Raw genomic sequence first — 14250 nt, 5'->3', positions numbered from 1 at the left:
TAACAGCAAGCTTGTCAAAACATATGTACTGGTAAATGTTCTAAACCCCTTGGTGCTTATTATAATTTAGAATTTTACCAGCAAATTCATCCATGATGCATAACACCTCTCTGGTAGTAGGTTTGTTGAAAACTGCTCCAGTGTTCTCATTCTGATGCACTACAGTTTACTTTGAAGACTCATATTACTAAAGTGCCGTTTGTAATGTTGCCTTATGAACTTACTTGTTTGCCTTGTTACTTATGCCATACCTTTTCAATCAGACAAACTAACCCTCAGCTGACATATACTGCCCATGGTTGCATGGGGATGCCCATTGTACACAATATCAGTCCCATAGCCTTTCAGGTTTTTGTACTAGAGACCTACTGACAAACTTTACAATTCCATTCATATTCTTCAGACCACATGAAGTTATTGATAGATGAATTCCACAGTAATTTGATGAAGATCCTCATTACCAGTGAGATGTAGCAGAAAGGACCATTTTTCAAGAAATTACATGAACATTGGCTCACATGTAGCAAAAATTCTTGAACATTGCTTGTTGTTGTTGTGGTCTTGAGTCCAGAGACTGATTTGATGTTGCTCTCCATGCTACTCTGTCCTGTGCAAGTTTCTTCATCTCCCAGTACCTAATGCATCCTGCATCCTTCTGAATCTGCTTAGTGTAGTCATCTCTTGGTGTCTCTCTATGATTTTTACCCTCCTCGCTGACCTTCAATACTAAATTGGTGATGCCTTCATGCCTCAGAACATGTCGTACCAACCGATCCCTTCTTCTAGTCAAGTTGTGCCACAAATTTCTCTTCCCCCCAAATACTATTCAATGCCTCCTCATTAGTTATGTGATCTACCCATCTAATCTTCAGTATTCTTTTGTAGCACCACATTTCGAAAGCTTCTATTCTCATCTTGTCTAAACTATTTATCGTCCATGTTTCACTTCCATACATGGCTACACTCCATAAAAAATACATTCAGAAACGACTTCCTGATATTTAAATCTATACTCGATGTTAACAAATTTCCCTTCTTCAGAAACACTTTCCTTGCCATTGCCAGTCTAAATTTTATATCCTCTCTACTTCGACCATCATCAGTTATTTTGCTCCCAAATAGCAAAACTCATTTACTACTTTAAGTGTCTCATTTCGTAATCTAATTACCTCAGCGTCACCCGACTTAATTCGACTGCATTCCATTATCCTCGTTTTGCTTTTGTTGATGTTCATCTTATATCCTCCTTTAAAGACACTGTCCATTCCGTTCAACTGCTCTTCCAAGTCCTTTAACATTGCTTATCAGAGATTAAAAGAATTTATTTACAGGATGATCGTACACAAGAACTATTAATTAAAATTTTATTAATACCTTCAGCTGCCAACAGGCGTCGACATATATCAACGAGGCAGGTGAGAATGTGTACCCCGACTGGGACTCGAACCCGGGATCTCCTGCTTACATGGCAGATGCTCTATCCATCTGGGCCACCGAGGGCACAGAGAATAGCGTGACTGCAGGAACTATCTTGCGCACGCCTCCCGAGAGACCCACATTCTCTCCTTGTATGTCCACACGCTACATTCGTAGTGTCCCACCCCAACACACTCAATACTCGTGGAAGACATTCTTATCAGGTCCTGTAAGAGTTCGAGGAATATGTGTGCATCTGCACAGAAGAAGAAGGTCATGGCCGGTGTTGCCAGAACTATATACTTATATGGGTATTGTGTCTGTTCATTTGGACATGTCTGAAAGGACAGACACTATATCCATTTAAGTACATAGTTCTGGCAACACCGGCCATGACCTCCTTCTTCTGTGGGGATGCACACATATTCCTCGAACTCTTACGGGACTTGGTAAGAATGTCTTCCACGAGTAATGAGTGTGTTGGGGTGGGACACTACGAATGTAGTGTGTGGACATACAAGGAGAGAATGTGGGTCTCGCGGGAAGCGTGCACGAGATAGTCCCTGCAGTCGTGCTGTCCTCTGTGCCCTTGGTGGCTCAGATGGATAGATCGTCTGCCATGTGATCAGGAGATCCCGGGTTCGAGTCCCGGTCGGGGCACGAATTTTCACCTGTCCCCAATGATATATATCAACGCCCGTTGGCAGCTGAAGGTATTAATACAATTCTAATTTCGTTCTAGACGGCTGCAGATCATCAATGGACAGACACCATAGCCATATAAGTATATAGAACTATTAATGGTTATTTTCGGCATTTAGCTCTGTTGATACTCACGTATGGGGGCGAGGGTGGGATGGTTGTCTGATCCTCGCCAGCATCGTTGAAGTCAGCGTCCCCCTCCCCTTCCGCGTCTGAGTCGCCTTCGCTGTCGCCGTCGCCGTCATCATCAGCGTTGCCCTCCAGAGCGCTGTACCGAGATTCTTCGCAGTCCACGGAGTGGTCGCGGCACAGTTCGTACGCCTCGTCCGGCACTGGTGCTATGGCCAGCAGCTCCACGTCCCCCTGCACACCAGGACACGAGTCACACACCGTACTTTTCTCTCCTAAGATGATACAAGGCGTAGTACCAAAGACTTAAAGGACAGCAATCACGAGGTAAAACTAGTCTTTCGAGATAATGTAGCAAACTGCGTTTAGGTTGCAAGACGAAAAATATTTGCTAAGATACAAAGCGAAAAGCTACCAGCACTGCAACTAACACTAAGAGCAGAAGGTATGTCACAAATGACGGCAGACATTCGTGCTTTCACTTACCAAGCGCGACGACGCATTATTGGTAAGACGTTTTTAAGTAGGGGAAAGTGGGGCAAGGCAGCCAGGGTTGTTAAAGTATCCATTACATTTTTTTTTCGCTGAACATTGCTGCTGCCTGCTGAGAAGTGATCATACTACTACACTTTTGCCTCGCTCCTGAGCGGATGACGCTGGGAACGGATGTATGCAATCGCCTCGTAGCACTGTGGCTGCTGAGACAAACCCCACCATCTTCCACATCTACATCGTTACTCTGCAATGCACACTTAAGTGCCTGGCAGAGGGATCATCGAACCAGTTTCATATTACTTCTCTGCCATTCCACTCTCGAATGGCGCGTGGGAAAAAGGAACACCTAAATCTTTCCGTTCGAGCTCTGATTTCTCTTATTTTATTATGATGATCATTTCTCCCTACGTAGGTGGATGTCAACAAAATATTTTCGCATTCGGAAGAGAAAGTTGGTGATTGCAATTTTGTAAATAGATCTCGCTGCAAAGAAAACCGCCTTTGTTTCAGTGACTGCCACCCCAACTGGCGTACCATATCAGTGACACCCTCACCCCTATTGCGCGATAACACGTAACGGGCTGTCCTTCTTTGCACTTTTTCGATGTCCTCCGTCAATCCTACCTGGTAAGGGTCCCACACCGCGCAGCAGTATTCCAGCAGAGGACGGACAAGTATAATGTAGGCTGTCTCTTTAGTGGATTTGTCATATCTTCTAAGTGTTCTCCCAACAAAGTGCAGTCTTTGTTTCGCCTTCCCCACAATATTATCTATGTGGTCTTTCCAATTTAAGTTGCTCGTAATCGTAATTTCTAGGTATTTAGTCGAATTGACAGCCCTTAGATTTGTGCGATTTATCGTATACCCAAAATTTATCGGATTTCTTTTAGTATCCACGTGGATGACCTCGCACTTTCCTTTGTTTAGTGCCAATTACCACTTTTCGCACCATACAGAAATTCTTTCTAGATCATTTCGTAAATGGAATTGATCGTCTGATGATTTTACTAGACGGTAAATTACAGCATCATCTGCAAACAATCTAAGGGGGCTGCTCAGATTATCACCTAGATCATTTATGTAAATCAGGAACAGCAGAGGGCCTATGACACTACCTTGCGGAACGCCAGATATCACTTCTGTTCTGCTCGATTATTTACCGTCTGTCAGTACGAACTGTGACCTCTCCGAGAGGAAATCACGAATCCAGTCACACAAATGAGACGATACTCCATATGCACGCAATTTGATTAATAGTCGCTTGTGAGGAACGGTATCAAAAGCCTTCTGGAAGTCGAGGAATGTGGAATCGATCTGAGATCCCTTTTCGACAGCACTCATTACTTCATGGGAATAAGAGCAGCCTGCTTACACCTTATAAGAGAAACAAATGTGTAATCGGTTAATGCGATGCACAAGTGACTCGGAAGTGTATGCCGAGACGCCAGAAGGATCAGATACAGCCTCTTCGGTCATTGGTGTAAGCAATATTAACAACCACTACGCTCAACACCGCACGCAGATCAACACTATATTCACACCAGTTACTTATTATTACGCTACACAATAGTGTATCGTGTAGTTTTAATGTTGGCAACAAAAGTTAATATTCCAGAACGGTACGAAGGCAGCCGACTTCCACCGAGCACAGTGGGGCCAGTAGAGATGGGCAAACTGAAACACGTTGCTGTTTCGAAACAAATGAAACAGTACAATGTAATGTTTCGATACGCTGTTTCTAAACAGTGAAACAGTTTGTGTTTTGTAATCTAATATACCTAGACATTTTATCATCTTGAATGTCTACTGTATAGGTATGTCCATATAAACACAAATGAGGTGCGAGAGCGCTAATCATATCGCAGAAAGTATGAAACTATCACTTAGGCCTCTTGGCAGTTTCGTATTTCATGCAGCAAATGCGCTGCTTTCGTGTCGTGTGACTTTCATACTTTTCAATTGGCTGAGGACAGCCATAGCTGAAGACAGAAGAACCACAACGAACGGAACTGGAGGTGGGAGCGAACTGCAGAAACAACGGATATGGTACTGGGATTCCCACATTCCGCTAGTATGGGAATATACCCATCCTGCTAATTCCCATGCACACAAAGGGAACCATTGAGGATAATAGGCACAGTGACTATAGACTCACAAATAATGCCAAATAATTCGAATAAATAACAAAATATAACAGAAAAAATTTTGTCTTTCAAGGTGTTTCGAACCGTTACTATAAATTCACCATGCTTCCCAGCCCTTCCCGTTCACCATTACACTATCAGTGATATGTCAAACAGATTGCTTGCAATTATACCTACATTAAATTTATGTATATGTATAATAACTGTCACTCTACGCCTTTTTTTTATTCAAAATGTTCTAGGCTTACTTGCGTTTCTTAATATGATTACTGTACTTGAACAGAGAAACGTATTTTATAAAAAAAAGTGTAATTTAACTGAATGATTTTCACATATTTATTATTGTGAATGTGAATAGTATGCGTTGTTTTATTGTTTGGTTAATGTTTATGAAGCAAATGTTACGGCATTTCGGAATAGGACAGTCATCTAGAAACGAAGCTTTATTTTCGGATATCTTAAGCTTCATGCTATTGCTTGTCAAAACGATTTCGACACTCTTGAAAGTGTTTCACGAATTGGTATGTTGTGTTTCAGTACCTGTGCCGAGCCCGAATCTCGTACGACACAGAGCGGAATGAAACATCACTGTTTCGATACAATCAGTCCGTTCCAAGCACAGGTGTACTGAAACAGCCTTATTTTGAAACAACGAAACAGTTTATGTGTCTGGCTCGAGATCGAATCTAGTCCGGATATCCGAGACAGGGGCGGAATGAAACACCTTCCGAAACACTGAAACAGTTCCACGTATCGATACACTGTATCGAAATATAGAAACAGTGGTCAAGTCTAGGGGCCAGGATAATGTGTGCTACCATATGTATAGTTCTCACATACACCATCGTTGCTGTCAACGAGTTTCACAGTGGAAGATCGTTCTGTAATTTCTTTTTCGAAGAACTTTTCTGATTTTCAGTCGTCTGATGTAAGGTAAGTCATTTACGATATTCTTGTTACGTCACTCACACACAGAGTTGTGCTTTCTTACAATTTCAATGTTTAAACAAAGTATTTGGCCTACAAATGTTGTTCCTTGTTATTTATTTCAGTTTGATAGCTTCATCTGGGGACCACTAATGCGGACATGGCGTCCTATCGGGAAAAGTGGACAGACCGTTCATCGGGAAAGGTGGCCAAGGTGTTTACCCGAAAAAGAGTTGTTTACTTCCATTTATCACGCATAATACTACAGATCATATTAACTTCTAAACCCTTTTATACAAAAGTCTATCACACATTCTATCCCTTTGTGACGATTTTGAATTAATTAATTTATATTATTTAAAACCATGTCTGCTCTGTCATATTTGACCTAACACAAAAATATGATTCAAAATGGTCTGTTGTAATTGCTTGGCATTGTTTCAGATAGTATAAGCATCAAGATGCCTAGAAAATATCTCCAGAAATCAGAACAACAAACATGGGATCCTGTTGTGATCGCACTGGGCGCGTTATCCTCTTAGGCGAGGAAAAATTGTCCCTCTTACACCCGAGATAATGCTTTGCGTTTAATCACCTCGCTGTCGTCGGAGTAATTAAATATAGAACAGATAAGCATCTGAGATCAGGTTGGAAGACAGCGATGGACAGGCTCCTGGGAATCATTTCCGACTGCTGTCTGAAGTAAATCGAGTTCCAAGCAGAGAAATACATTAAATGCTCGTACTCAACGCAATGCAATGTAAAACGAGAGCTCGACTATCTTAATCTAGCAGCGCAATTTAGTACTTACTTCTCAAGCTGGTGGTTAATCGTTAAAACTTTTGCAGTCATCTTGAATAATGTTGAAGTTCTAAAGACGACCTGAGTAGGCTCCTTATGAAAACTAATCTGGTGTATCTGCGAGTTAAAATGAAGCAAAAGAGCGCACTACCACATCATACTTTAACTACTACTTACTTTCAGCCGAGACAGTGAATAACACGAAACTGAGATACATAAAAAAGGAAGCGTCCACCCTAATTCAGCCACAAAGAAACAAGCGAAACTCTATCAATGTAAAAGTTGCGATAACGTATTTTTTCTCTTTGACGGAGTGCACATTGCGAGAAACATCCGAGACAAAATAATGCTGTGTTATGGACCTAGATTCGAACCCAGATCCCTGAGTAGTGCACTACTGACAACACATCCTAGTTCATTAGTGTAGAACAAGCACTTGTATGAGAAACAACATAGCAGAAATATTCTGTAGAGTTTTGAAGGTATACAGAGGGGCAATAAACTGACCCTTCTAAGGGTTCTATTAGGCATGCTGGGATAGAGAAATTGGTTGTGCACTGCACGCGAAATTCAGAGATCGAGTTGGTGTCCGGTTCGGACACTCAGTTTTAACTTCCTACAAATGTTCAATAGAAAGAATGTTGATCTTCACCGACTATCAAATACTGCAGCAAGACTGTGTAGGTCGTGTTTTTATGCACAGCTCTGTGAACTGCTAATACTGCAAAGAAAATGCCGTGGTTTGGCAGTGGAGGAGATACGCAATTCACTAAGTGTGACACTATGGGACAGCGGCTACAGGAATACATCTGTCAATCTAGAATTGAAAACTTTGTTTCCTCGATTCTCGCGTTGCGTGATAAGCGTGTTAAAGGCACCTACGTAACACTTCTTTTTCACAAATCAAGCTGTCGACTTAATGGAAAGCTCATCAATAAATGTAACATGTACCAGATAAATTATATTTTTGAGATTATCGGTCTCAGCTATGATTTTTTTACCTTTAGTGCCACAAAAACTGCAACATGATAGCCATTATGCAACACTATACGCAAGCCACTGTATGGTGCATGGCAGAGGGTATACTGCACCGCTATTAGTCATCTTCTTTTCTATTCCACTCGCAAATAGAGAGAGGGAAAAACGACTATCTATATGTCTCAGTACGAGCTGTAGCCTCTCTTATCTTGTCTTTATGCGCGTTGGTGGCAGTAGAATCGTTCTGCAGTCAGCCTCAAATGCTGGTTCTCTAAATTTTCTTAATAGTGCTCCTAGAAAAGAAAGTCGCCTTCCATCGAAGGATACCCATTTGAGTTCACGTAACAGAAATATCCGGAATGACGTCGTGAAATGAAATCATCGCATTGGTTTACGTAAGATGCTCAGATGTGGCGGGCACAAACCCATGTCAATTAGCAGATAGATTATAAAATTAGCTATTCTGGGATGGTACACACTATCATATCTCAACCCAGCCACCACTTCAGGTGACTTTCCGCTCTCCGTACAGAGGTAACCCGCTTACACAACCGTCCAATCTGAAAGGTAACTAACACTCACGACAGTACAATTCTTTAAAGCAAACCTGATTTGCATCCTCGCAGTGGCGCTATTAGAGCCACTCTTATGAGACTGGCGCGAAATTTGAATAGATATCATCTTTCAGAAACACACCAATCAACTTTCGTTTACGTCGCACAACTCCTTCTTGGTGTTACGAAATGTTTTGGTCACTTTATATTCGTGTATATCGCCCCTTGGCTGTCAGCAACAGATGCAGAAGTAAGGTCTAGTTACAATGTGATTGAGATACAGAACATTGGTGTTCGGCTTGGCGCACGCAAATAGCGACTCACCGCGTAGAAATCCTCGTCCTGCAACTGCTGTCCCAGGAAGAGAACGCCGTCGTTGCTGATGGTGGAGTCGAGCGAGCGGCGCAGCTCGCGGGTCACCGTCTGGCCGCAGTCGGTGATGAGCGTCGCCGCGTCGCCCTTCACGCTGAAGCCCAGTCGGTGCCACCTGCAGACACGCGTTCACAAACCTGCTAACGTTCCGTACAAGCAAACACAAATACTTTTATACGTAATTTATAGTTGAATCTCAGCTAAATACCACACCTGGAGTATAGTAATGTAACAAGGAAACTTTTGTACGAAGAAAGTTGTTTTTGGTATGTTGCTGTTGTGGTCTCCAGTCCAGAGACTGGTTTAATGCGGCTCCCCGTACTACTCTATCCCGTGCAAGCTTCTTCATCTCCCAGTACCTACTGCTCCCTACATCCTTCTGAGTTTGTTTAGTGTATTCATCTCTTGGTTTCCCTTGACGATTTTTACCCTCCACGCTGCCCTCCAATACTAAATTGGTGATGCGTTCATGCCTCAGAACATGTCCTATAAACCGATCCCTTCTTCTAGTCAAGCTGTGCTACAAATTACTCTTCTCCCCAATTCTATTCAATACCTCCTCATTAGTTATGTGATCTACCCATCTAATCTTCAGCATTCTTCTGTAGCACAAAATTTCGAATCCTTCTATTCTTTTCTTGCCTAAACTATTTATCGTCCACGTTTCACTTCCATAAATGGCTACACTCCATATAAATAGTTTCAGAAATTACTTCCTGACACTTAAATCTATACTCGATGTTAACAAATTTCTCTTCTTCAGAAACACTTTCCTTGCCATTGCCAGTCTACATTTTATATCCTCTCTACTTCGACCATCACGTTATTTTGCTCCCCAAAAACTCGTTTACTACTTTAAGCGTCTCATTTCCTAATCTAATTACCTCAGCATCACCCGATTTAATTCGACTACATTCCATTATCCTCGTTGATGTTCATCTTATATCCTCCTTTCAAAACACTGTCCATTCTTTTCAGCAGCTCTTCCAGGTCCTTTGCTGTCTCTACCAGAATTACAATGTCATCGGCGAACCTCAAAGTTTTTATTTCTTCTTCATGGATTTGAATTCCTACACCGAATTTTTCTTTTGTTTGCTTTACTGCTTGTTCAAGGTTTTTGGTACAAGGTGAACGAATATTTTGATCTTTTTACGATATCAACACATACCTCATTATCTCATAAGGTTAGAACGTAATTCTCGTAGGGGTGCACTTTGTCCGCATTCTAATGTTAAACTTTGAACAGAAACAAATGTACACTACTGGCCATTAAAATTGCTACACCACGAAGATGACGTGCTACAGACGCGAAATTTAACCGACGGGTAGAAAATGCTATGATATGCAAATGATAGCTTTTCAGAGCATTCACACAAGGTTGGCGCCGGTGGCGACACCTACAACGGGCTGACATGAGGAAAGTTTCCAACCGATTTCTCATACACAAACAGCAGTTGACCGGCGTTGCCTTGTGGCTCTGAGCACTATGGGACTTAACATCTGAGGTCAACAGTCCCCTAGAACTTAGAACTACTTAAACCTAACTAACCTAAAGACATCACACACATCAATGCCCGAGGCAGGATTCGAACCTGCGACCGTAGCGGTCTCGCGGTTCCAGACTGACGCGCCTAGAACCGCTTGGCCACACCGGCCCGCCGTTGCCTTGTGAAACGTTGTTGTGATGCCTCGTGTAAGGAGGAGAAATGCGTACCATCTCGTTTCCGACTTTGATAAAGGTCGGATTGTAGCCTATCGCGATTGCGGTGTATCGTATCGCATTGCTGCTCGCGTTGGTCGAGATCGAATGACTGTTAGCAGAATATGGAATCGGTGGGTTCAGGAGGGTAATACGGAACGCCGTGCTGGATCCCAACGGCCTCGTATCACTGGCAGTCGAGATGACAGGCATCTTATCCGCATGGCTGTAACGGATCGTGCAGCCACGTCTCGATCCCTGAGTCAGCAGATGGGGACGTTTCCAAGACAACAACCATCTGCACGAACAGTTCGACGGCGTTTGCAGCAGCATGGACTATCAGCTCGGAGACCATGGCTGCGGTTACCCTTGACGCTGCATCACAGACAGGAGGGCCTGCGATGGTGTACTCAACGACGAACCTGGGTGCACGAATGGCAAAACGTCATTTTTTCGGATGAATCCAGGCTCTGTTTACAGCATCATGATGGTCGCATCCGTGTTTGGAGACATCACGGTGAACGCACATTGGGAGCGTATATTCGTTATCGCCATACTGGCATATCACCCGGCGTGATGGCATGGGGTGCCATTGGTTACAGGTCTCGGTCACCTCTTGTTAGCATTGACGGCACTTTGAACAGTGGACGTTACATTTCAGATGTGGCTCTACCCTTCATTCGATCCCTGCGAAACCCTACATTTCAGCAGGATAATGCACGACCGCATGGTGCAGGTCCTGTACGGGCCTTTCTGGATACAGAAAATGTTCGACTGCTGCCCTGGCCAGGACATTCTCCAGAGCTCTCACCAATTGAAAACGTCCGGTCAATGGTGGGCGACCAACTGGCTCATCACAATACGCCAGTCACTACTCTTGATGAACTGTGGTATCGTGTTGAAGCTGCGTGGGCAGCTGTACCTGCACACGCCATCCAAGTTCTTTTTGACTCAATGGCCAGGCGCATCAAGGCCGTTATTTACGGCCAGAGGTGATTGTTCTGGGTACTGATTTCTCAGGACCTATGCATCCAAATTGCGTGAAAATGTAATCACATGTCTGTTCTAGTATAATATATTTGTCCAATGAATACCTGTTTATCATCTGCATTTCTTCTTGGTGTATCAATTTTAATGTCCAGTAGTGTAACATCGGGTTTGCTCAAAGGAAGCATAATACAACCTTTAATGTCTTCATTATCTACTATCTGATCGGAAGCATCCAGACAACTATCAGAGGACGTAAATATGAGATGTGTCCACCCTTCGCCTTTTTGATTGCTTGAACTCTGCTGGGGATTATTTCAGTGAGGTATCTGAATATCTGCGGAAGAATGTAAGGCCATTCTTTCTCGAGAGCCGAAACCAGACAAGACAGTGATGTAACGATGTCGACGTACTAACTCACTCCATAGGTGTTCCATTGGATTCAGGTCGGGACTCTGGGAGGACAGTCCATCCTAGGAATGTTATTATCCACAAACAATTGCCTCACAGATGCTGTTTTATGAAAGGGTGTATTGTCTTAGTGATACAATCATCGTCTACGAACTGTTCTTCTACTTTAAACGGTACACAAGACTCTTACAAGTATTCATTTCCTTCCGCACTTACCGTTTTCTTAAGTGCAATAAGGAGCCCAAACCCTAACCGTGGAAAACAGCCTCTACTGCAACACTCCCTTCTCCGCCCTTCACTGTTGTCACTACACATGATTGCGGGTAACGTTCACCAGGCATTCACCAAACCAGACACGTCGTCAGATTGTCATACGGTATTGTGTGACTAATCACTACAAATCTCTCGTTCCCAGTCATCCACTGTCCAGTGGCCTTGCTGTTCACATCACCTCAAGCTTCGCTTAGCATTGACTACAGAAATGCGTGGTTTATGGGGGTCGTTCGACAATCTTTTAACTCGCCATGCACAGTGCTAGCTGGACTGCTGGTAGCACTTCGGAACTCAAGTGTGATTCCTTCCGCTGATTTCATGGGATATTTTGCAACAACCCTCCGTAACACCATGAGGTCTGTCTGGTCGTGATTTACCTGTGGTCGCACGCTTTGAGGCGTCATGTCACGGATTGCGCGGCCCGTCCCGCCGGTGGTTCGAGTCCTCCATCGGGCATGAATGTATGTGTTGTTCTTAGCATAAGTTAGTTGAAATTAAGTAGAGTGTAAGTCTAGGGACCGACGACCTCAGCACTTAGGGATTCACACGCACATTGATTTACCTATGATTGTTCCTTCGCATTTCCACTTCACATACACATCACCAACAGTAGTCTTCGGGGAACCGTTAAAACGGTTGAAATGTCCCCGATGGATTTGTTACTCAGGTAACATCCAATGACTAGTCCATGTTTGAATTCACCGAATTCCTCTGACTGACCAGTTTTCCTGTTACTGCTTCTCTACTGGTAACACAAAACTCCGTGTCTCCTTTATGTTGACGGATCCGGCTCTCGTGACTTCTTGTGGTCAATTCCACATTACTTACGGGTGGCCGGATACTTTTTGCTCAGGTACTGTATATAAGTGATTTATCAGACAGGGGCAGCAGCACTCTAAAATTTTTCTTTGTCGATGGTGTTGTGTATAGGAAAATATTGTTAGACGATTGTAAGGAATAACAGAAAGACTTGGACAATATTTTCTCTTGGGATTGTGAATGGACAGTTCCCTTTAAATGTGGATAAATTTAAGAAGATGCACACACCAAAGAGAAGAAAGCATGTGGTATTTTATAACGAGATTATAGATGAACACAGCACATCACATGGCGCAAGTATTTAGTGGTAATGCTAAGAAGCGACGTCAAATGGGATGATGACGTTAAAATCAGTATTAGGGTAGTCGAATGGAAGAGTTAGATTTGTTGGAAAGATTCTGGGAAAGTGCAGTGCATTTGTAAAGGAAATATCACAAAAGACGCTAGTGCAACTATTTCTAGATTATTGTTCGTGTGTTTGAAGTCCTTAACAAGTAGGTATGACAACAGACACCTAAAGAATTCAGAGATGTGGTGTTAGGTGGGCATAGGCAACAAGAAGGTGTAACAGAAATGCTTGGAGAATTTAAACTGCAAACTTTGAAAGAAAGATGAGGCAGTTCTCACGAAACCGGGTCAGGTAAATTTAGAGAATCCGTAACCGAAAAGACTGTGGTACCATTACGTTGCCTCCATCCTTTATCTCGCGTAGGGAGCACGAGAACAAGAGAGATTTGGGCACGTATAGAGACATTCAGACTGTCCTATTTTCCTTATTCAGTATGTGAATGGAATAGGAAAGTTAATTATTGGTACTGTATGTCTTCCGCCAAGCACTGTACTTGCTGGTATTAAGTATAAGCTGCTCAGTGCCGTTTCTAGAACCTACTTTTACAGGGTGGTCAGAAACAGTTTGAAAAGCTTGTAAGGGTGTTGCAGGGTAGGTTGTGCTGAGTGATAATTGTTAAGAAAAAATTCCGGCGTTTCCGAGCTAATTAGCATCGAAGTTAGGCAATCAGGCTGTTGAAGGCGCAAATTCAAGCGGCCCGATAGATACGATTAGTCTTTTGTTCTCACAAAGTGGATGATAGTACGCAAGACTGCTCAGCCTTTGGATCGGATTCGATCCTTACTACCGGCCAATGTGCAACTTTTGTATTGCTCTCTTGTTCGGTTTCAAGAAAACAAACGAAGAACACGTTTGGTGACACAGTCTCTTGAGGGCCGCTATAATTGGCGCGCTCAACGACCTGATTGGCTAACTTCAGTGTTAATTAACTCGGAAACAGCATAACGTAAGGATTTTTTTTTCTTAACAATTATTTCTCACCACACTCTAACCTGTAGCACCTTTACAAGCTTTTCGGACTATTTGTATTTCAAATGTTAACATATTTTTGGTTCACCTTGTACTTTGTCTTACTGTTGGTCTCTTCACATTGAGACTGCACCCTCAGGCATGAACCTTGACAACAACACAGGGAAATAAAATTTCCAAATATAGATGTAGATCTGGTTGTTCTATACAGGGTGTTACAAAAAG

The 14250-nt window shown here is 42.9% G+C and overlaps 1 protein-coding gene across 1 annotated transcript in view; it reads right to left on the bottom strand.

Annotated features, from left to right (window-relative positions):
* The window catches only part of LOC124723106 (collagen alpha-1(XI) chain-like), a 543500-nt gene that overhangs the window by 199006 nt on the left and 330244 nt on the right, over positions 1–14250 (bottom strand). Inside the window, exons 4-5 of the mRNA XM_047248286.1 lie at positions 8471–8633; positions 2254–2481 (exon numbers count right to left, since the gene is read on the bottom strand). Coding sequence (XP_047104242.1) covers positions 2254–2481; positions 8471–8633 — 391 coding nt within the window. The remainder of the gene's footprint in view (positions 1–2253; positions 2482–8470; positions 8634–14250) is intronic.

Source organism: Schistocerca piceifrons, chromosome X, assembly GCF_021461385.2.
Source record: "Schistocerca piceifrons isolate TAMUIC-IGC-003096 chromosome X, iqSchPice1.1, whole genome shotgun sequence".
Classification (NCBI taxonomy): Eukaryota; Metazoa; Arthropoda; class Insecta; order Orthoptera; family Acrididae; genus Schistocerca; species Schistocerca piceifrons.
This window is presented reverse-complemented; position numbering and strand designations above follow the sequence as displayed.